Raw genomic sequence first — 23,957 nt, 5'->3', positions numbered from 1 at the left:
CTTGTGCAAACCCCAAAAAGCACTCCCAGCCTCCCCGCCCGGCCCGGCCTGCACCCACCGGGGGTCAAGACTTGACATTTGCATTTTGGAGGCAATTTGGGTTGGAGCAGAGGGAGGTGAGACCTGTCCCCCCGGGCTCAGCCTCCTGTCTTTGATTCCAGGAGTGCAGATAAAGCGTTTTTTTTCCCACCCAGCTGCAGGCACTGAGTGGGGGCTCCCGGACCCCTTTGGCTCAGGATGCTGCCGGGAGAGTGGAGCAGAGCCCCCGGTGACAGGGCCAGTGGCACCAGTCCCTGTCTCTCTCCACTGACTATAGAGGGAGCTGCGTGACCAGCTTAGAGCCGAGAGCTCGTTCCCTGGAGGCTGGGCCGGGGGAGATGGAACCTCTCTCTTCCCGCTGCTGGATCCCGCTGGGAAGTTGGGGTGCAGGAGGTGGCGGGCAGGACACCCACGACAGACAGCAGAGCCTGAGGATGGTGCCACTGCCCCCAGAGGTGTCCCGCTGCTGGTGTCCCAGTGTAGGACAGGGACAGCAGTCTGTCCGTGGTTCCAGTCATGGTCAGCATCCCTCCAGCCTTGGGGATGTCCCCTGTCACCACGGTCGCCAACCCACACCTGTGTGGGGCAGACAAGCTCACAGCTGAAGCATCCCAAAGACATTGGGATGGCCTGGCTGGATCCCTACACCCGGGCTCCAGGGCCAGCAGGGCCCTCAGGGGTGGCTCCTGCAGGGCTCTGCTGGGACCAGCGCAGCTCTGCCCTTGGGGTCACCTCAGGAGTGGCTGAGGTGCAGCCTGAGGGAGATGTTCCCCTCTCCAGAGCGGCCTCATTTGGATGCCCATCTCTCGTCCAGATCAGCTGTGGTTGTAAGGAGAAGTCTAAGGCAGTACTTTCCAGGAATTCACCCCAGGGAGTTTGTCCTTGATGGCCAATCTTCCTTCCCTTCCTTTCCTCCTTTTCCTCCTCTTTGGGTTCCAGCTGGAGCCACTGTTGAGATGAGAGAGGAGCCAGCTCGTGGTGCTGGCAGGGCTTGGGTTGGGCTCTTGTGTGAGGGCTTGGTCACCCCGGAGAAATCACATCCCTGGAGAAATTCCAAACTTCCCAGGCATCGATCTGCCAAGCACAGACTTTAATTTCTCCCCAGGACTGTGGAGATTCTCTTCCACTGCCTCAGGAATGATTTTCTAGTTGCATTTCCATCCTGCATTTGTCAGTGGCTGTGCCTGAGCCACCCCTTCCCCACAGCCCCGTAATTCCTTTTATCGATATTATTGCAAGCCCTGAGAGCTGATTTATGGCTCCTGCATCCAAAACTTGTCATCACAGCCCCCAGACACACACAGACCATCGGAGAAGGTTTCTAGAAAGGCAGCTGTATGCTGTCCATGCTCACGGGTCACTGTGGGGGTGTCCTGGGGCAGCACAGGAGGCTCGAGTGCCACCAAGTGCCACCTCCTCCGTGGCACCCCCAGGACCCAGGGCAGAGCTGCACCATTCACCCACCTGGGCTGGGAGGCTCCCAGAGAAAAGAAGGGACATGAGCATTGCTGAAACTCTTAAGCTGTTCTGAGTTCGCAGAATGAAACCATGGAAAAACAGGGATTTTTTGTTCAGATGAAGACTTGAGCTCAACGCAAGGCATCTCCCTGGCCATGCCAGCCTTTTAAAAATCCATTAAAATCCACATTTTAATGATGGATGAGCAGACACATCAAATTAGGCAGCTGCCTCTGTGTGAGGCAGAATGGGCAGAGTTTGCTGAGTTGTGGAATTCAGGGCAGGATGCTGCTGAATCCAGGGAGCCATGGGGAGGACGGAGGAGGCTGCTCCAGAGCCTCTCAGAAGGACCTGGAGGCTCCATTGCCATCTGGAAACCACCTCAGCACCTTCAGAGGAGAGACACAGCTCACAGCTGAGTCCCAAATCCATGGCAGACACGTGGGTGATCCGGCTGAGTAGGAAAATGTAGACAGCATTGATTCCCTGACAAGAGCCGGCTCTGCATTCCTGAAAAATCACATCCTGGCAATGCTGGCGCCCAGGAGGAGTTTACTGGATGAACGGGGGGCTGACCACCTTCCAAACTGGGGTTTGGGTTTCCAGCAGAGAAACATCCAGGAGCAATCCCGGAGGGCAGGTTGGGACTGTGGTTTGTCAGAAGTGGCGACACAATAGAGGGGAATTTGCACCCCGTTAAGAAAATAAAACCAGACTAAAGCCCAGCTCTCCACCGCTGGTCTCAGACTAAGGACAAAAGTTGCTAAATTCACTTGCACAGCCAGACCTTTGCATATCTGCAAGGCAGAGGAAAGAAAAGGAAGAATTTGCCTTGCCCAGAAATGTTTTCCAATAATTGGGATAATTTCCTGCTTCAGACCAGTTCTCAGGAGTGGAAAGTCCTTCAGGCTCTCAGATCCTGAGAATGAAACCCCAGCTCAGTCCTGCTCATCCCCACACTCCAGTTTTCAGTGTACTAAAATGAAAAGGGGTTTTTTTCTGGTAGGAAAGGATTTCTTTTCCAGTTAAACAGATGCTTCTCAGAGCATCACAAGCCAGGGGCTGGGGTTTGTGCCCCAGGAGCTCTCACTGGGATTTCTCCCTGCTCTTGGGGTGCTGGGGACTCTCCCCACTGTGGATCCTTGTGTCCCACAAGGGCTGTGCACACCAAAAGGATCCTTTTCTGCAGAGCTTTTCCAGCTTCTCCCTCACCTTCCCCACTGCCTCCCTTCCTGAGGCTTGTGGCAACCTCATTATCTCTGAGACTTCTGCTCCGCTGCCAGATTTGGTTTTTATTGTTTGTGGGAGAGTGCACTTGTAGGAACCTCGTTTCCTCCAGAGCCAGGCTAAAAACGCATCAGGAAGAGAAAAACTTTGCCTCTGTGTTTTTCCTTCAGTAACAGCGTTCCCAACTCACTCCTCCTCGTGTGACATCTCCCACGAGAGCAGGGGGAGTTGGGTTTTGCTTTAGATCCATGAGGACACCGTGCCCCCCTGACCTGCTGCTCTTGCACCTGCAGCTCTTGGACCACACTTGACATTTCTGATGGCAAAATAGAAGGGATCACATCCTCCATGATAAAACCCAAGTCTTACCAGCAAAGTGGGGTGAAGGAAGCCCCGATGCTTCATCTCAGCATCGCTGGCAGCTTCTGCAGCCCTGCTGGGATCAGTGGGAGGTGCTGCTCTCAGCGGACAGGGGAAGTTTGAACCATCTTGGAACAAGGGAATTTCCAAGCATTTTGGGAAGTGCTGCCATAATTGCCCCATTGTGTGTGTCACTGATGCCTGCCCACAGAGCTCCTGCCCAAAAAGTGGATTTATGGCCGGGGTTCCAAGGCCCCTCCGGATTAGCGCCGACTCCGGCTCAGTGGAGGCTTTGTGGCCCTGCCTGTTCCTTGTTACGGAGGAGACAAAGCCAAGGTCTAATCTGCGAAATTTGGCCCAAACTGCAGGGCACCAAAGCCCTTGGCTCCCCCGAGTGCCAGTTCAGGAGGGGAAACGGGAGAGCCCTGAGAAGTGGCGCAGGAGGAGGGACAGCAGGAGACACCCAGAGATTGTTTGGCTCTGCCTGATAAAAGGAGGAATTCATGTTCTGCTGGCAAGAAACCTTTAAATCTCCAGGAGAATGTGCTGAGGGACATTGAACGTGAACCTGATCCTTTGGAGGGCTAAATCCAGCTCCCAGTGCCGCAGACAGGCTGCCGAGCTCGCAGTTAATGGTTAATATTTGAGGTCATTATCGGTATGCAGAGTTAGCACAAAGACATTTCAACCCCTTTGCAAACCAGCTGGGGCCAGGCTGGGTGGGTGCACACCAGATTCCAGTTTCTCTTCCCCATAAATCCATGGGATTTGCAGGACATGCTGCCCATGCTGGAGATGCTCTGGTGGTGCTTGTGGGCTCTCCCATCCCCACAGGATGTCCCCAGAGCCAGCACAAACCTCTCCTCAGCACTCAAGTGCACAGGTTCAGCTCAGACTTCCCTCACCCACAGACAAACAACCGGGATAGGGATCCAAAGGAAGGAGCCCTGCTTGTTTTGAATTGATTTCCCAAAGACAGGAGCCGAAGAGAAGCTGTAAGAACATCCTGTCCTCCTAGGGACCACTTCAAGGTCACCTCTGGGATGGATTTCAGCTTTTCAGCTATGGGGGACAACAGGACTCACCCCAGGAATTCTCCCACCTTGAGTTCCCTGCTTAGATGTGTTCAGAGGGAGTAGGATTTAAAGTACCTGAGTTCCTAAAGACAGTGGAGAAGGAAAAAAACAACTCAACAACAACAAAAAACCCTCACTTAAGTAATAATGTCAGAACCACCCCCATAAACACTAAACCATAAGGTTAAGTGAGATATGTTTGCTGCATCAGGATGTTTTATTGAGGCAACGGGAGAGTTTAAGCTGAATTTGTTTTGACATTTTGACAACAAACCTGGGTTTGTTGCGCTGTTTTCCAGCAGAAGTTTTCTGTAGCCACATTTTTTCACTCCCGTTGAAGTCTTTGGAGGAAAGAAGGGAAGCAACCAAAGGGAAGCAATTTTTGGCCACGATTCTGGAAAAGCATTTTAAAGCCTGGTTAAATATAAATGTGCACCTAAGGCATGTTGGCTACCTGGGACTTGAATTTGTACTTAAAACTGAGTGTGATTCCCGAATACAGGAGCCTTCATCAATGATTATTGCAAATTAAGGGTTTTTTTCCAGTTTAATGCATTGTTGGGTTCCTGCTCCGTCCAGAGGCTGGATCTGGAGCCCTGTGAGGTTTGTGATCCTGGCACATCCAGGGTGACAAGGGGGAATCTGCACACCCTGGGAAATCCAGCCTTTTGCTCTTGTCTGGGCAAAAGGATTTTTCATCACTCTGAAAACCTCCCAAGGAAGCAGCTTCCCCAAAAGCAGGAAGATGCCAATTCTCCAAAAATGCAGATCTTTTCGGGTACCTTCTCCATAAAGGTCACACTTGAGGAGAGCTGAGCCTGGAGATTTATCCCTCTGTTTAGCCTTCACCACACGTGTGTGGGGCAGGATTAGCAGCTGGGAATACCTCTGCCCAAACACCAGGGGTGCAAAAATATTTGCATTTCTGTCGTGCTATTTGTCAGCCTTCAGTGAGGCAGAACCATCTCAGCAAGTCCAACCACTTGAACTGAACTGAAAAACTGTGGGGTTTTTTTTAGCCCAAGCACAGCCTCAAGATGTTTCCAGGTGTTTGTTAGCCCCAAACCTGAGCTGAAGCACAGAAAGGTGGCGCTGGCTGGGCTGGGGTGGGCGATGCTCTGCCTCAGCAGGTTTGTACAGAAAATAGGGGCTCATTTGGAAGCTCCAGACAGAGCTATAAAAGCCCACGGCAGCCAGTTCTGCAGAGCCTGGCCCCGGGGGGAAATCTCCTGGCTGCAGGCGCTGAGGAGCTGCCTGGCAGTGCTTATATCCATATATATATTAATCCCAGCTAATGTAACTACAGATGTTCTCATTCAGAGCCCTATCTAATCCTGTTGGGCCCTTGCCATGGTGTCTCGTAGCAGGAGTTCTACGAGTTAATTACATGCGGTGCAAGGCAGCGTTTCCTTTTATCACTGAAAAGGTTGCCTTTTCAACGCCCTCAATGTCCCTTTGTCGCTGGGCTTTGAGGACCAGTGAAGAGGAGCACCTGTCTGACCTTCCCGGCGCTGTGCATTGCTTGGCAGCCCTCCACCGTCTCTTGGCAAGGCCTCCCGAATCTTTGCCGTGGGTGCTCTCCGTGCCTTTCACTCTGGCTCCCAGCTGAGGACGTGCTATTGATTTCTATAGTGCCCTGATATGAATTCAGAGTTTCTCTCTCCCCCTTTCACAGCACAGCCTCCCATCTTGTGGCTCTTCTGAGCTCCGTTGCAATCAGCCAGATGTTTCATTGACTCCTAGATCTTTTCCTGGAGTGGATGCAGTTAATTGGGACCCTTCAGCGTGGATGAGCCATCCTGTTCCCTCCTTCCAATTATGCATCCTTCTGCACTCCGGATTTTGGCTGCTCTCCCCTCATCCATTCGGCCACTTTGGGTCTGTCTCGCAGAGAGCGACGTGGTCTCCTCACATCTGGAGCAGCCACGCTCAAGACGCTCACCTGGGAGTGCTCTCAGCTCCCTGCTTTCCAGGCCGTGGTTGTTTTACAGGAAAAATCAGCTTCTGGGAGCAGAGGCACCCCCACTGCTGCCCTCCCCACACATTCCTACTCCTTGTTTTCTCCTCCACAGCCATGTTTTCAACAAAAAAATAACTTCATTTTTCACTAGGAATTCCTGGTCATTTCTGCCACAGACACTCAGCATAAGTTTTTCTCAAAGATTTCCTGAAAAAACGAAATTCTGAGAGTTATTTCCCTTCCTCCTGATGCTCTGTGGGCTGACAGACTGCAGACGCCCCTTTTTCTTGCTCCAGCAGCATCCCTGCTTGCTTCTCTCCCATCCCACTGTACCCTCTATGGTGGGATCCCTTCGAGCAAGGCATGAGGAAAAACCACGTGTTATCCCACTGAGCATCTCCAGGGATGTCCCGGACGCCCTCCCTTCCTGATCAGAGAGGTTCCCTCAGCTCTGGTGCCTCGAGGGCTCTGCTCAGCGCAGGGCACTGCTGAATTTCCGTGCCTCGGTGGGTGATGAACCAAATCCACAAATCCTTGCACCCAGGGAAGTTCAGGAATGAAAGCCAGGGAAGTTCAGGAATGCAAACCCGTTCTGTGAGTCCCAAGGCGCCCATCGGAAGGCAGCGAAGCCAAATGGGCGTTTGCACCAATCACCCCCTCGCTGAGATGCTGGTGCACGCTTCCCTCCATTTGGGGTTGCAACCCAAAGGAATTTGAACTGGATTGGAAAAATCAGCATCAAGCACCAGCAGCCCGGCCCTCCATGGCTGGGGAAGGAGAAGAGCCCGTAATTGCTGGCTGCAAGTGTTTGCACTGGCCGGGGAGCTGTAAATTACCTTTAATTGCTCCTAATTGCTGGCGCTGGTTCAGTTTCTCGAGGACAGGGACAGCAAATCCACATCTGCAGACACTGCCGAGAGCACCTCCTGCCTCCCTGCGCCGGGAGCGCTGAGCCGCTGCTGATTCCCGGAGTTTTGGGAAGACAGACACGGCACAACGGGCTCGGGCACGGAAAGAGCCCGAGCTGCGCTGCCCGCGGGGCCCCGGAGGGACGCTGGGGACCGGTGACACAGAGCCCGTCCCTGCACCCCGAGGGGATTTTCCCCACGGAGCGGCAGAGCGAGCTGGCAGAGATCGGCCCGGAGCTCATCCTGGTGAAATGCTGGCCCACGGGCGGCTGAGTCCCAGACCCTCTGTCAGTCGTGCCCTCTGCGACCTCGGGAACATCACACATGGGGACATGAGAGCCTCACAGGAGCCGGCTTCGTGACAGAGGAGACAACCTCAGACAAATACGGCTGTAAAAATAACCCCGGCAGCTCTGGCCGAGCCGTTACCCCATGGGGGAAGGAAGCGGCAGCATCGCGATTTATTTATTTCTGTGCTGTCCAAAGAGCGCTCTGTGCTCTCAGCCCGGCCTCCAGGAGCCTGACTCTGGCAATCTTACTCATCACCAAGGCTTTTTTTCCCCCTCTTTTCCCTCTCTCGCCCGAGCGGTCCCACTGAAATGGGGGAGGATTCCTCCCAGGATGGGCTCTGCAGGCGATGCCTGGGAGCAGCCCCGGAGGGGACGCCTGAAACATGAGGCGTGTTCGTCCCCATCCTCCTGCCCTTTGCCTCTTCTTGGGTAACCTTTCCCTGATTTGCTTATTTTTCTATTAACTCCTGCCTCTCTGCTCTTCTTTAACTCGTTTCTCTCCTGTTCCTCCTTCAGGCTTTCGTTTAATGTGGTTTTATTTTCTCTCCCCCGGCACTACCTGAGCCATCCCTTGGGGCTGCAGTGTGAAGGTTTTCCCACCTAAACACCCCTCTGCTCATCACCAGCCACGCTGATTTCACATTAAAACCTTTCCGGTCTAAATTAGCTTCAGAAACGCAGATTTCTGCTGTGGGCAGGTTTGCAAGCAGCCATTTCCCAGGGGCAGCTCGGGGCAGGGGGGAGAGCAGGACTTTTAATTGAAAACCCCGAATCAGAAGTGTTAGGAAAAGAGGAGAAAAGGAGCAAAAGCTTTCTTGGTTTCTTGAGGGTCTTTTTCCCCCTCATGTGAAAAATCTTTGGGTTTTGGCAAGGCTCATTCTCTTCCCACCCAGCTCTGGTGGGGTCAGGGCTGGTGGCAGTTTGCTGGAGCTCTGGGGTGTCCTGTGCAGGGAGAAGTTGGACAATCCCAGAGCAGGGGTGCTCCAGGCACCATCCCAACCCTGCTGGGAAGGGATCAGCCTGGGAGCTGCTGCCCAGTAAGGGTCAGACTGGGGGCTGCTGGTGCAGGGAGCAGGATCGTGCTGGGGTGGCTTGGAGGGAACCCCCAGCCAAACACCAAAACTTGGAAACGCAAAACCAATGTGGGATGTGATCTGCTGTCCCCAAATGAGGCAGATTTAAGGTGTCTCAGAGCCAGGGGGGTGAAGAACAAACAAAGCAGCATTGCAGAGTCCAGGAAAAGTCCTCATGGGAGTGATGTGCCCAGTTTGGGGGGCTTGGGGGGATTGAAGCCACTGGTGCCCACGGGGACACCCACCCTGGCCCTGACCCCCAGCCCAGCCCCCTCCAGGCAGTGGGACAGGTTTCCCCCAGCCCCTCTTCCTGGCAGGCAGCTCCCCTGAGGGGCAGGAGGAGAGGGGATCAGAGCTCCCCAGGGAGGGATTTGCCTGGCTCCGTCCCGAGGATGCTGCAGAAGAAAAGGAAAGCTTTCCTGCTTGCCTGCCTCTCGCTGCCACCGCTCAGCAGGGGCAGACCACAGTCTGGCACGGCGCTTGCAGCTCTTAGAAATCAGGGCTGTTAACAAATGTGTGAGGCCGTAATCCTTTTGGAGCAGTGATGATAACAAGCCTTGATGCTTTTTTTCTTTTTTCTCTCTTTTTTTTTTTTTTTTTTTTTTTTTTTGGGCTTTTCTTCTTTTTTTGCCTTTTTTTAAAATTTTTTTTCCCCCAAACAGCTGCGCCGGTGAAGTCGCACTGTGGGAAATGAGATGGTGAATGTTTTCAAGTGCAGTATTTACATCCCCTGCCAAACCCTTCACATCTGCCCGGCTCTGCCGTCAAGGCTCCATCCATCTGGCCGGGAACAGCAGGTCCTCCAGCCTGCCTGCATCCCACAAGGGCATTTCCTTCCTGTGCCCGCAGTGCCAGCTGCCAGGGATGCTGCTCAGCGGGAAGGGCTCGAGCGAGAGCTCTGAAAGGACTGGTTTGATTTTTCTCCGAGTGCACGTGAAATGAATTCCCAAGCTCCCGCAAGCGACTGCTGCCTGCCTGAGCTCGGTGTGCTGAGGGGTGATGGAGCCCTGCCGGGTTTGTACCTCTGTACCAGCCCTGCCGCTGCTCCCGGGAGCCCCGGGCAGTTTGGGGCTGCTGGGCGGGGGCAGCGGGTGCTGCTCCCCTCCCTTTAAACCCTGCAGACTCCTGATCTCAGCACCCATGGGGTGAGGAATGTCCGTGGGATCCATCCCCACGCTGCCTCCCGGGCTCGGACATCCTGGCTGCACTTCCATCTCCGCGGCGGGGCTGTGACAGGGCCACCCCCTCTCCAGGGCTGCCCCTGTGCCCAAGAGCTGCCCCCACGCCCTGTGCCAAATGCCAGCTCTGTTTCAGCTCAGTCGCGGAGGTTTGCCGGAGCTGCCGGCGGCAGAGAAGTGCAGCCGTGCCGGGGGAGATCCCGCAGCTCCCGGTCCTTGCCCCACTCCCCGCCGATGCCACATCGCCTCCTGCCCCCGCTGTGCCCTCCCCTGACCCTGCTGTCGTGTGTTCCCCCCGCAGAGTGCGATTGTCACCCCGTGGGTGCCGCCGGCCAGACCTGCAACCAAACCACGGGCCAGTGTCCCTGCAAGGACGGCGTCACCGGCATCACCTGCAACCGCTGCGCCAAGGGCTACCAGCAGAGCCGCTCGCCCATCGCCCCCTGCATAAGTAGGTGGATCTTCTTTCCGTGGCTGTAGAGTAGAGATTTTAACCCTTGAAAACCTGCCGGAGCCGCTGCCCAGGCTGGGGGGCTGCTGAACCCCACCGGCGCTCGGGGTCAGAGCTGCCTGGGGACCCCTGCCCTCCACACTGCCCAAACATGGTCCCAAATCCAGCAGCGGCTTCCAGCAGCTCACCTGCCTTCTTGGGCGGGTTCTGTGAGTGCATCTACAGCCCAGTTCACCGGGAATTTTGTTTTGCTCCATGGAACAGAGGTGCCCCAAGAGCGCGTTTATTTAGGGGTGCCAAGTCAGGTCTGGGTGTTAAGGCAGATCGTTCCAACAGGCTTTTCTCTCCAAAATCAGGCTGTGCTGCACTGGCACAGAGCTCAGCTCGGAGGAGCTGCTCATTTGATGGAGCTGCCATCACCCCTGGATTGCTGAAGGGGCTCTTGCACCCACACAACCCTCCCAGAAACACGGATGGTTTTACCACCGGCTTCCTTGGGTTTGCTTTTCCATTTGCCTTCCCAAGGCTCCTCTCACCCTCTGCTCCTGAAACAACAGCAGAAGCACCAGTACAGCTCCCACTGCAGCACCTGCTCTGCAAACACCAGGAGCACCCCCAGCCCCTGCTGAGCTCTCACTGCCTGGGAAGTTGGGTTTTAGCCCTGTGCCCCTCTCTGCTGGCTCCTTCCCAAGGATGCTGCAGAAGAAAAGGAAAGCTTTCCTGCTGCCTGCTGGATTTGCTGCTGTTGGATGTTTCAGTGGCTCATGCACCTTGTGGGACATCTCCACCTGCCCTAACAAAACAAAGCATCAACATTAGTGGGGATGGGATGGGATGGGATGGGATGGAGTAACTGCTCCCCTAGAGGGTGATCCCCTGCTGCTAAAAGGAGAAAAAGGCCCAAGAAAAGTGAAGGTTGGAAGAATAAGGCTTTTGTTGGGGACCCACATTCTGTTCCCACACCATTCTCCCTCTCAGCATGGCCATTGCCAAATTCTGGGGCAGAGACCCTTTCTCCACCTTCTCCTGCTGAAGGAAACACATTCCAGGGTGGTTTGGGGTCACTTGAGATTCATTCTTCCCCGTGTCGCAATGGGACAGCAAGAGCCCAAAGCAGATGCTTGTTGTCCCCAAGATGTCCAGCCGTGGCTCCAGTCTGCTCTGCAGCAAGTGTGGACAAAGGTTTATCATTATTCATTCCCCAGGGCCCGGGGAAATCAGAGAGCAAAGCGTTCCTTGCATCAGCTCCCTTGGGATTGCTGGCACTAAATAAAGACAGACCCAGGATTTCAACATGGCCCATCCAGGCTTTGGGGCTGGGCACAGCCACTCTCTGATTTACCACGGCTTGTAATTCCCTGTTCCCAGAGACTTGTAGGCATGGAAAGAACACCTTGGGGGAAGGAGCAAGACCCCCGTGGGGTCTGTGTCAGGCCAGGCACGAGCACCCCCAGCCCTGGCTTTGGGACGGCTGGGCTGGCTCTCGGTGCTGCCTGGCCATGCACCGTGTCTTGTGCTGGGTTTACCTGCATGAAGGTGAGTGACCCAAAAATCACCTGATGCTGACTGGGCTGCACCCTTAGGAGTGCAAACCCTGCCTCTGTGGCCATGCATTTTCCCAAGAACACAAGCAGAAAGAGGCAGATGCCCACTCCCAGCTCATGCCTAAGTTCCACTTCCAAACTGGACTGTGGGGTGTTCCCCCACCAGGACTCCCAGGAATGCACAGAAATGGCAGCACCATGCCCTAAATGCAGGAAGGACGTCCATGGTGAGAGCTGGGGAAGGAGAGCATCCTGCAAGGCTGGGACTGTACAACTGCCCCCGTCCGCAGTCCATCCTTTCAATAAACACACCCAGGCTTGGGAATGAACATCCAGAGCATGATGTGGTTTCAGCTCTGCAAAGCTGGCCCCAAATCAGAGCCAGGAACCAGGGAATTGGCACCAGATGTGTTTGTGTTTCCTTTAAATGTGGGAGGCAGCCCTGGCACCCCAGCAGAGCTGCAGTGTGGTACCTGCACCCTGCCTCACACCAGGGGAGTGCCAGCACTGCCTCACACGTGGGGGGAGACAGCAGCTGGAGGGGACACCCCAGGGACAGGGAGGGACAGCAGCCCGCAGGGGCTGGGCACAGTGCAGCACGAAGCCACGAGCCAAAGATTTTTGTTAAAAACCCCCTTTGCAATACCCTCGGGGGATGCCTGGTTGCCCAGTTCCCGGTGCACTGGTTTCGGGGCTGTTGCTGGGGGACATGGTGGGGAAGGGAACCTGCAGGGACCAGGCTCTTTGGGGTTTGGAATAACTCCTCCTGCTTTTCTCTCCTCTCCGTTCCCGTGTGCCCCTGGCTGCCCTGCAGAGATCCCGGCTGCTCCGCCCACCACGGCCGCCAGCAGCGCCGAGGAGCCCGCAGGTACGTTCTGCTCTTTTGGAGCATCTCGGTGCTAAACGTCTCTTCAGCAATCATTTCCCTCGAGACAAATTGCATTAAATGCATAAATCCTGTCGTTTGTACCGGGACAAGCGGTTTCCTTTTATGGCCAAATGTGTTGGAAACACGTGTGCAGCATCCTGAGAGTTTGGTGTTCCTCGGAGCACCTGGGAGAGCAGGGAAGGTGCAGGAGGTTTTCCTGCTGGATCTGGGAGCACAGGGGGGTTACCCAGTGTTGTATCCAAGTGGAACCACACCTGCACCCCATGTCACCGAGGGACTTCTCTGTTCCCAGTTCCCTCGTGTCGGATGGCTCTGACCAGGGGATGACAGCAGGAGCCAAAGGGTCCCAGGAAAGGCTGACTGTCCTGTCCTGCTGCCTGGAGGTTCCTGGGGTGTTTGAGCCCCATCTGTGAAGGATACAAGGTGTAAAAGCTGTTTACTTTTTTCTCAGCAGTGCAGGAGGGTTCATAAATTAAGGAGTTTGTACTAAAAGTGACGGATGTCACCTTGGATTGAACCCTGAGCCATGTCCTGTGATTGTGGCCACGTGGGACAGAAAGCAGCCAAGAGCTGAGGGAGCATCACCCCAACCTGAGCCACTGCAGAGGAGCAGGGGCCAAAGCTGGCCTTGGAAGGAGGGGTGGGACAACGTCAGCTCTGGCGTGGGGGGTCCTGCCTGGCTCTGCTGAACTCTCAGGGGTCCCAATCAGTTTGGGAAAACAGTCCAAAAATGGATTGTTTAGATGAAATGCATCCATGCTCTCCCATGCCGGGAGATTGGAGGATGAGGAGGGGCTGCTGCTCCTTTTTGCTGCCAGGCACGAGGAGCTTTTCTGGTCCTTTTTTGGTCCCTCTCAGACAGAAGAGACCACAGTGAAAGGGCAAACAAAAATAGCAGTGGGGGGTGAAGGTTTACAAACCTGCCAGTCAGTCCTTGTCTTATCTGAATCAAATCCAGATTTTCTCGGGAATGATTATTGGAGGTGGATGATTTCAGCCAGTGGGCTTAAATAAAACCAGGTGATTGGATTGATGCAGCTCCCCATGGTTTTCCCCTGGAAATCAACCTCTGCAGTTTCAAAACCAGATCTGGCCCTTCCAAACGTCATTTTGGGCCCTTTTGTTCCTGGCTGGTGAGGAAGAGGCTGGATGTAAATGCAGGAAAGGGAAAAGCCAGCTCTGAGGGACCCCAGGGTGCACAGACCCAGAGCAGCCTTGGCTGCTGGTTGCAGCTTTCCCAGGGGGCAGAAGACCCAGTGCAGAGACGGCCGTACATGGAATCCAAATTTTAGCCCGAATCCCGCCCCAAGAACCAGGAATGAGGAACACTGACCCTGACGAGCTGGAACTGCTGTTTCAGCATCATTTGCAGGTAGCCAGAGTATTCCTGCCCTATAAAAGGGTTGGTTTTCCTTTGTGTGAATGTCAACAGCTTCGATTTTTGCCTGCCCATGCCTGTATTGAGGTCAGGCAGAGCCACCCTCTGCTCCCAGGTAAATTCTGTCTCTCCTGGGACAATCCCGGGGTGAGCAGCAGGAACGGGCTCCTCTGCCCTCAGCAGAAGGGCAAAATGCAGATTGCAGGGGGCGGCTCCCAGGCCATTCCCATGCATAGACAAGGAGGGAATAGAGGTCCCTCGGGTGTGCTGCCCCCAGCACCTGCACCAGCCCAGGGAAACCTCGCCGGGCACAGGGGGAACATGGAAATCCCCTCTCCCACTGCAGGTCCAGGGCTTGGACAGCTGAGAGACACCTCATTCCCAGCCTCCCAGCCCTCCTGTACCTGGGCATCCCCATGGCAACGGGGCCTTTTTGGCTGAGCAGCTCCACTGTCCCCAGCTCCAGCCACACAAACACTGTGACCATCACTGCAGCAACAGCTCCAAGGGAAAAGTGACAGTAGGAAAGGATTAAATATCCCACAGCTCCTTCTCATGAGCTGCAGCAGCTGGAAACAAGGAGTCACCCCTGTGAGCCGCAGCTGCCTCCACAACATGTGGGTGCCAGGCTTGCTTGGAAATGACAGTGTGGGGACAGGGGCACAGGAGGCAGCCCGAGCTTTCCTTCGGATCTGAAGCAGGGACCGGTCCGAGCCATCTCCCAGCACTGATATTCCCTGAACACGAGTGTGTGCATGGGATCAGCAGTGCTGGAGCTGGGAACAGGGCTCAGCCTCCTCCCCGAAGGGCTCCTGCCTGGGGGAGCTGCCAGGCTGGGAAACAGCCGGCTCTTCTTGGTGAGGATGCTCCCAAATCCAGGGATGGGGAGACTTTGCACTGGTAGGGAGAAAAGACAGAGCTCCTGGCTCTGAGGAAGTGTCAGCCCTGTGGAGAGCCAGGAGCATCCCAGAGCCTGGGAACAAAGCACTGCCCAGCTCCCTGCAGTGCAGCTGGGAGGGGAAATTGTCATTTCATTCACCCTGGGGTACGTCTGGGCTCGGCCTGGGGGTCTCCAGCTTTGTACCCATCCAAAGGAGGAATTCATTCAGCCCTGCCTGGGCATTCTCTGGCTTGTCTCAGCTGTAAGTGAGGTGATGGATTGACTGCATGATTGATTGACTGATTGATCAGCAGCATCCAGCTCCCTCTGAAAGGTTTCTCATGGTGATCTCCAGTGAATGGCTGGGAGCACAATAGGGGAAAGGGGCTTCCAGTGAGGGAGATCCTGGTCCCTTCAAAATATCTCAGAAAGTCTGGGGAAAAAACCTAAAACAACCCCCCCAAAACTGCTGAGATGCAGATAAGCTTCATGCACAACTGCACCGTGCTCTTGTCATCCCAGTGCAGGGCTTCCTGCAGCCCCACATCCATTCATTCCTCCATCCCTGCCTGCCTCTGCCCCCAAATCCCTGCATTCCTCCAACCCCACATCCCTGCACCTGATTCCCTCCATTCTTCCATTCCCTTATTCTTTCATCCCCGTATCTCTCCATTCCTGCAGCGCTTCATCCCCATATCCCACCATAGCCAACCCTCGAGCTTCAGAGCCAGGACTGACGAGCTCCCTCTCCCCATCCTGGGACGTTTCCAGAGGCTGATTCCCCTTGGTGACACCAAGCTCTTGTCCCCAGCATCAGCTCCCTATTTCTGCATTTCCCCCTGAACAGAAAACTGTGATTTTCCCGCTCGGCTGGGAGCTGCTGTCAGGCAGGAATTTATGGGGTGCTCAGCTCCCGAGGACAGATGTTTTCCTAGGAATGTGTTTCATGGTGTTGGCAGTGGCTCTTGGCAGGGCGCTCCTGGATCTGCACCCCATGTCCCCAGCGTGTCCTGGGGCTCATCACTGCGATAAATCCTGTGGGAAGGGGTAGGAAACGTGCAGCCAGCCCTGGCTGCTCCCGGGAGGGGGCTGAGGAGGGGGCAGAGGTGGGGTGGACGAGCCGTAAAACTCCGTGTTGGTGTGGAGTTTTCCAGTGCAGGGTTTCCAGTGCAGCGAGGTGTTTTCCAGTGCAGGGTTTGTTTTCCAGTGCAGGGTTTCCAGTGCAGCGAGGTGTTTTCCAGTGCAGGGTTTGTTTTCCAGTGCAGGGTTTATTTTCCAGTGCAGGGTTTCCAGTGGGTGTCCAGCACAGCTGGACTGTCCCCACTGTGTCACCAGCAGCCACAGCCGCTGCCTCCTGCTCCCTTTAGATTCGGGAAAATTGGGATGCTGCTGTGAGGCCACAGCTGCGCTGGGCACCCCTGTCCCAAAACACCAAAAATCCCTCAGGCCGTTCATCCCCCTCCCCAAACTGGCCCCCGGCGGCTCCAAGGCAGGGAGCGAACTCCCCCCGAGCTGCAGCGGGGCTGGGGTGGTGTTTGGGATGGGTCCCCTCTGACCATGACCAGAGCTCCCAGGGATGCACCAAAGGCACCCAAGCCGCGCCGGACCCAGCTGCCGGGATGCTGCTGGGCCACAGCCGGGACCGGAGTGGCCGAGCACGAGGGGCCTGCCAGGGACACTCCCGTGATGAGGTGGGGACAGCCTGGGCACATCCTGGAGGTGCCGGGGTCCTGCTGCAGCACTGGGGCCGGTGGCCCCCAGGCCCCGCTGGGGCTGCGGAGGTGGGAAGGGGCTGCGGGCTCCCGGGAATCGCTCGCTGCCGCTTTCCAGCCGCTCCAGGCGAGAGGCTTTAATCTAATTACATGCTTTATTTGCGCCAATTTGTTTTTCAATCAATCTTGCTCAGCCAGAAGAAAGGAGGCTGCTGTGGGCTCATTTGCACCTTCTTGTTCCAAGGGAGAGGTTAATGGCCGTTATCCGCTGGGATCCGCGCTCCCGGCTCTCCCTCGGCCGCCTGGCCGGGAGCTCCGGGAATCTTCTCCCGCAGACGGGCAGCGAGTTCCCGGGGTGGCACGGAGCAGCCGGGCATCTTTGGGACACGCCGGCTGTGAGGATCCGCTGCAGGCAGGGCTCGGGATGCTCCCGCCCGGTGCTCCCAAGGAGCCGAGGCGTCCTGCAGGAAGATTTTGTGTGTCCGTTGCCAGTGGGGTCCCGGGGGAAGGTTTGGGTCTGCAGAGCACCAAAGCAAACAAACCAAAAAGAGTGGAAATAACTCCTCCCGCTTTTCCTGCCCCACCGAGGAGTGGCACAGCTCAGTGCCGTGGTGGCTGTGCTCGGCAGAGGGCAGGGCTGGCCTCGGTGCCCCCCGCACCCCTGTGCTGGTGCCAAGGGCTCCTCAGCCCGCTTTGGGGACCAGAAGATGCTCTGGGGCCCAGCAGGTGCCTCTGCCTTGACAGACTGGTCACAGACCCACCTCAGCTCGTGGGACAAATCCCTGCCAGCTCCTGGGGACTGCTGCTCCCAGCTGTGGTGACAGACCACAGTCACTTGGTTAAATACAACCCGGTGCCAGAGGCTTGCTGTGCAGCAGGGCTTGGCACAGACTCTCAGGGGGCAGATCCAGGCCCCTGGAATCTCTGTCCACAGGCTGAGACTGCTTCAGACCTGGGGACCATCCTGGAGGTAACACAACAAGCATGGCTGGAGCAGCCCAGCCCCAGCTCATCCCAAGGCCTGGAAGGGATATGCCTCCCTATTCCAGCTCCTGGCCATGCTGGAGGGACGGCCAAGGCCATCCTGCTGGGGACACCGGCTGTCCTGCAGCTGGCCAGGGATGCAGGGCACTAATTTGCACATGATAATTGCAAAGGGCATCGTTCAGGACAGCTGGGTCACAGCCAGGTGAGGGGAGAAGAGCCAATTAGTGATAACAGACCCAATCAGTGATAACAGACCCTGTTTTGTGATAACAGACCCCTGCTCCATTCAGTGGCTGGACAAGGGTGCAGCAAAGCACAGCAGAAGAGATCCCACCGCTCAAGTGAATAACCTGGGAAGGATTCTCTGCCTTAGCTTTGCTGTTTTATTAAAGCTTCTTTACGTTAAAGCAGCCAGCTCCGAGACAAAGAGTCCCGGTGGAGTCCAGCCCAAATTAAATTACAGCAGTGAACCCTCACAGTCAGCGCCTGCTCTGTGAGCCAGACACTGCTGTCCTTGCTCTTGTCCCACGGGGATGATCCCATCCATGCTCCCTGGGAAAGGACAGGGCTACTCCAGAGCATCCCCTCCCTCAGGACGTGTGGTCAGCACAGGCCCAGAGCCAGAAGCTCGGAGCAAGCAGAGCTGGAGCTCTCCAAATGACTCCACCAGTCCTTCCCTGGGACTGATGGAGGAGATGGTAAAATAATTCTTTGGGATGGAAGCAAGGGGCAGCTTCAGTGCTGTGGGAAGTGAACCAGGAGTTCACGGTTATCAGGGAAATCTCCAGAGGTCTGAAAGCCAAAGGCATCCCTGCCATAAGTGCTCCAGGCCAACCCTGGCACGGGGTGATCCTGTCCAGTCCCAGGGCTGGGCAGTGCTGGATTTCATTTGTCCCGTGTCACCTGGGAACGTGGCTCCCACCTGCCTTTGGGATGCTCTGGGACAGCTCACAGAGATGTTTTCAGAAATGTTTGGATCCATGTGCTTTTCCTCCAGGCCCCAGCCACAAGCAGAGGATGTGGGGTTGCTGCCTGGGAAAGGGGCTGGAAATTTCTTTCTGAGCAGCCTGGAGGAGCTCTCGGTGCCATGGGTAGCAGGAAGATCTGCAGAGCCGTGGAGCAGCTGGACACGATGTCCTGCGCATCCCACAGGACTGCAGTAGCTCTTAGGAGCACCTGGAAGAGTTTTGTGGTTGTTGGATGGGCTCAGGGAGGCAGCCCAGGGCTGTGGCTGATGGCAGGAGGGTCTGGGCACAGACACAGCCGAGAGCTGGGATTCCCCAACTCCTGGTGAAGGGAGGGATCACTCAGACCCAGCTTCAATAAATACACAAAAATGCACCTTCCTCCCCCTGGGTACTCGTGGGGGACACTGAAATACAAACCCCATCCCTCGGGTGGGGACAGACCCTCCCACTGCAGGGGCCGTTGGAAAGCCAGGAGTTGCAGCAATGTGCAGGTTTAGGGATGCCTGTGGAGAAGTTTAGCTGAGATTTATCCAGAGCCAGTGGGGACCTGGAAGCTGCCGTGTCCCCCACGGTCACTGCTGCTCGCTCCCATCAGGAGGGGCAGCTCATGCATGGAGGATTTGTGACCAGTAACACTGGGGAGGGAGAGAAAGGGGCAGGAATCTGAAAGCTGTTCACCACCAGCCTCCCCTTGCATTAGAGCAAATCAAACCAGCCCCACTGATCTGCACTGACCCACTCTGGGCGTGCCTGGGACCCCAGGTAGACCCCAGTCCCGTTTTCTCTGTCCTGCTCTCTCTGGTGAAGGAATCACAGATTTAGGCTTTGATATTTGGAGCTGCACCTTCATTCAGTGGCTCAGGCTGGTTGCACATCCCCCCCCAGTGACAACAGGAGATGGGGGCACCCAGACCCCCACCTGCAGAGAGCACAGCCCTTGGGAGGGAAGGCAGGAAAATGCCCTCCACCCCCAAGTGCTGAGGTCAGACTGTCAGAGCTCGGGCTCCCCTCCTAAGCCGCAACACCTCCGCCTTGGATCGCAGCCCACAAAGGCATTTAGGGCCCTACCTGGGGGAAATCAATAGGAATTTAGCTGCATAAATTGGGATTAGAAATCTGAATCCCCTTGGGGATCTAAGCCTTATATCTGCATTTCCAGTTAGGTACCCAGGCCAAGAAATGTGGCTTTAATCGCTCTATCATGTCAGAATCAAGGGGCCTTTAATTTCCGTTCCCGACATGTGGCTTTCGCAGCGGCCCAAAGCTGATTTTGGAACTGCAAGCACAGCAAGAGGCGCCTGGTGCAGGGTCTTCCCTGCAACAACACTCAGCACCCCCAGCCCTGCTGCCAGCACCTCCTTCCTTCCCAGCCCTGGGAGCATCAGCACTCCGGGAAGAGCGGGATCATTAACAAATCATGGGATGGCACTCAGCACCCTGCAGCTCTCAGCCTCATCACAGCAACCCCAGACAACCCCCAAACCGAAGATGTTTAAACAGAGAAAACTCAACATTCTGAAAAAAAAAAAAAAAAAGAAGAAATTAAGCAAAACAAAGAAGGTGTTTAGCTGTGAAAAGTCTCTGCCCAGCCAGAGAATTACTTCTATCAAGGGGACGGGCCGAGCTGCAAAGCTGCTGAAGGCTGTGCTGACACGTTTTACTGAGCTGCGAGCGACACGAACCAGCCGCCCGCCACCTGCTCCCTCTGTGAACAAGCAGCTCCAGCGGCCTCTTCCCGATCCCTCCCGCTCTGTTTATCCGGGAGACGCGGGCAGGTTGTGCTTTCCCCAGCCCGGGGGCTGCCGGCCCCAGGCAGGAGCAGGGAGGAGCAGGATGTCCCCGCTCGGGATGCAGGGCTGACAGGAAAAAAGCACCGAGGGCTGGGTGGCTTTGGGCTTGCGGCTCTGAAACAGGGATTTGCACTGGAATATTTGTGCAGCTGAGCAAAGGCAGGGAGGACAGAGCCGGGGGCTTGGATGTTACCCCGGGATTGTCCTGCACCGTGGGGCTGCAGCCAGGGGGGTTTGGGTGCTTCAGGAGGGTGGCTGGGTTGGACATGGGCTGAGAGGGGCTCAGGGAGGTCCCAGGTCTGTTGAGGGCAGCTGAGCCCTGCCAGGGCCAGGAGGGCAGGGCTGGACAGCAGCAGGGTGAGACCAAGGCTTGCTCTGCACGCCGTGGGCAGGGGACACTGGGGCAGCACAGTGGGACAGGGAGCTGGGGCTGAACCCGTCCTGGTGCCCCCTCATCGCTCCTGCAGGAGCTGCTGGACACTGACCCCCCACGCTGCAGGTACCAGGCTGCTCCCCGCGCCAAAGGGTGTCCTTCAGGCAGCTCTGTTCCTTCTCAGCCTGGTTTTTGGCTGGGCTCTGGCATCACCTTCCATGGGCAGGTCATCCCAGGGTGATCCTCTGCAGCCTCATGGAGAGGGGTGAGAGGGACCTGCAGGACAAGGAGCCTCTGGCACAGCCAGGCAGCACAAGTCTTGGGACTCCAGAGGTTTGTCACATAAACATTTGGGGACAAATCCTGCAAGAGTCTCACATCATTTGTGCCTCCTGTGCACGCCCGCGAGTCACTGAGCTCCACACCCATCCTCTCCTCCCCTTTCCGCTGGCTGATCCTTCCTCCCATCCCTTCCCCAGCTCCACCATTGCTTTCCAGCTGGGAGCAGCAGCTCAGCAACGCTTCCCCAGAGCCCAGACTGCTGAAGGGCCCCTTGGTGAGGAGAGCAGGGTCTGTCCCTGGCAGCACTGACACAACATCCCACAGCATCCCCTCTGTGCACTGTCCCTAAGGCAGAGGGACCCCACAGCACCACCCCACACACAGAGCTCAATGCTTGGCTCAGGGGAACCCTATTTGCCCTCCCAAAGAGGCCCCAGAGGATCTCCAAGTCACCCAGGAGGCAGAAGAGCTCTCCACGAGGGAGACAAAGGAAAGGAACTGGAGAAAATCCCCCACCCACAGAAACCAGTGCTGCTGATTCCCAGTGATTTACACGAGCTGGCTCTGGCCAGGCCAGCTCAATTCAAACCAGCTGAGGCTCTGGCACAGCCCGTGGGGCTGAGGAACGAGGAAGAGAAGGACAGGGCAGGACAGGGCTGTGTTCAGGAAAAGCAGGGTCAGCCCTGGCTGAAGCTGGGTGTCTTGATCCCCTGGTTGTCACCCTGGCCGAAGCAGAGGCCGTGGGTGCTGTGGGCATGGGGTGCTGTCCTGTAGGGTGTGGGGGGCAGCTGAGTGCTGTCCTCTCACCCCACAGCCTCCCTGGCTGGCAGAGAGCCCCAGGATGGATTCCTGTCATCTCAGGCAGAGTGGAATTGTCATGGTGCAGGCATGGGGAGCTTGGCTGTGCTCAGGGATGTTTCTGTGGGGAGAGGTTGCTGAGGTGACTTGGGGTTGCTCTTGTGAGGGTTCTGGACTGCACTCCAGAGCAATGGTGTCTCTGATTGCTGTTTCTTGGCCTGGATCCCAGAGCAGTGGGGCTGCGGGAGGATCTGCTCCAGGTGGGCTCTGCCAGCCTGGCTGCTGGAGATCCCTTGTGGGACTGAGCCATGAATGTGCAGGTGGGAGCTGCTGCCCACCCCAGTGCTCGGGGCCAGCTGCTGGCCAGTGTGTCCTGGATTTGGCCAGGGCAGGAGGGATGTGCAGCCAGAGCTTCCAAGCTTGTCCCCGCTCCACTGTTCACTGCCCACCTGTCCTTGTGTCACCTCTTGCGCTGCCCAGGACAGCAGCAGTGGATACCCACAGAGCTCCAGGATTTCTGTGCCAGGGACAACCATCACCAGGTTTATCACAACCACATTGGTGTCCTGAGGACATCAGCAGCCTGGACTGAGCAGAGCAGTGCCAGCAGCCTGGCAGAGCAGCCGATGGCCTGTCTGTCCCTTGGCATTCCCTGCTTCCCCCAAAAAGCTCAGAAGAAGCTTCCCTGGGCTCTTAGGTCACTCCACAGACATTCAGTTCCCTTAGAGACTTTTCCTTCAATGTTTATGGCCAGGAACATCTTACAGTGCACTGGATCAGGAATGTTTCTGCTCCCTGAGCTCAGTGACACCAGGCAGCCACGTCCCACTGCGTGGTGGCATCCTGCCACGTGGGCATGGCTGGGGCTTTGCCAGCAAATCTCCATCCACTGAGCTACAGTTTTTATGGAATATCCACTCCTTTCCCAGTGCATTTCAAGTTTTACTTGATGTTCAGAATGTTAGATGAGAAAAACAAATGGGAGGCATCAGTGGCTGGAAGCCCCGAGTCTTCAGGGTTTGGAGGGGCCTTGGCTGGGCCGTAGCTGGGCAGAGATCTCAGCTGGGGCTCTTGCAGGAGGAAATCACAGCGTTTGGGTTTGGCCCTGGCTGGGTCATGCTGGAAGAGCATGAAGCCTTGTATTCCTGAGGGTCTCTCCTGAGGAGTGGGAGCAGCAGGGAGCCATGGGGCAGGAGGATGGGGCTCAGATGGGGACTCTGCATGGCCACGTTGAGAGGGGCTGGGGCACACGTGGCTAACAGGGGTTGCTGCTGAGGGGGTTCCTCATGGTCTTGGCACCCGGTGTGTGCTGGCCATGGGATGCCAGCAGCATTCCCAGCTTCCCAGCAACCCCCCTGGGGCTCCTCTGGGGCACTTCAGCAGGTCCCACACCTGTGCTCCAGCAGCGGCTGGGGAAGGATGGTGCTGGGAGGGATGGAGGCCTCCAAGGCCTCCTGCTGCAGACAGATGTGTCCTTGTCCCCTGAATTAGGGGATTCTGTGCTGCTGGGGGCCTCTCTCTGGCACCCGCGGGTGCTGAGGAGCCGTGGATGTTCATGGACAGCACATCCACGAGCCCAGCCCGATCCTGGCAGCTGGCATGGGGATGGCACTTCTCCAGCCACACTGGCCTGGCCGCGGTGCCACAGGGACGTTCCTGAAGTGGCCGGAGGGCACTGCCCACCCACTGGAGGGGCAGCAGCTCCCGGGGCAGGGCTCAGCGTCCCTGCGGGCTGCAGGCCACGGCAGTGCCAGGGGGCCGTGCCAGGCTCCTGCCGGGGCCTGCTCCACCCGGGCCGGGCCAGCGTGTCCCAGCAGTGCGGGCCCATTAGAAACGAGATGTTCCTACTGTGGTATTTTATTTGCACACTTCAGTAGAGTGGACACCAAAAGGCTTTGCTAATGCTTCATGGGCTGCTAATTTCCTCTCTGACCCGCATTGTGGGGGGCTGACCCCAGCCCGAATCTGCCGGCAATGAATGCCAAAGGCTGACACCGGCCCGGGTTAGGGGTGACAATGGGGCCTCTGTGGGCTCCGGGCGGGCTCCAGTTGGGAGCTGGAGAACAGGGGGAATTTGTGTGGCTCTCAAAAGCTCTGGGTGGCACAATAAGGGAGGCCCCCGGGGTCTCCCAGGAAGACAGAGCGGCCCGGGGAAGCCGGGCCGGGGGAGGCGGGCGGGAGGGAGGATGGGCTCCTTTGTGAGCAGCTTTCTTTAGAAAGGAAGGGCTTTCTCAATGCCCCCTCCGACGACCCAATCGGGCTCTGGCAGATGGATATCACAGGCACGCTGCTTATTCATGGCAGGCTGCAGCTTTGAGCCGTCCCCCCTTCCCCCA

The 23,957-nt window shown here is 56.6% G+C and overlaps 1 protein-coding gene across 1 annotated transcript in view; it reads left to right on the top strand.

Moving 5' to 3' along the window:
* NTN1 (netrin 1) overlaps positions 1-23,957 on the top strand; it is an 88,263-nt gene that overhangs the window by 54,104 nt on the left and 10,202 nt on the right. The window contains exons 3-4 of the mRNA XM_032129162.1: positions 9,871-10,020; positions 12,379-12,432. Coding sequence (XP_031985053.1) covers positions 9,871-10,020; positions 12,379-12,432 — 204 coding nt within the window. The remainder of the gene's footprint in view (positions 1-9,870; positions 10,021-12,378; positions 12,433-23,957) is intronic.

This window comes from Corvus moneduloides, chromosome 19, assembly GCF_009650955.1.
Source record: "Corvus moneduloides isolate bCorMon1 chromosome 19, bCorMon1.pri, whole genome shotgun sequence".
Lineage (NCBI taxonomy): Eukaryota > Metazoa > Chordata > Aves > Passeriformes > Corvidae > Corvus > Corvus moneduloides.
This window is presented reverse-complemented; position numbering and strand designations above follow the sequence as displayed.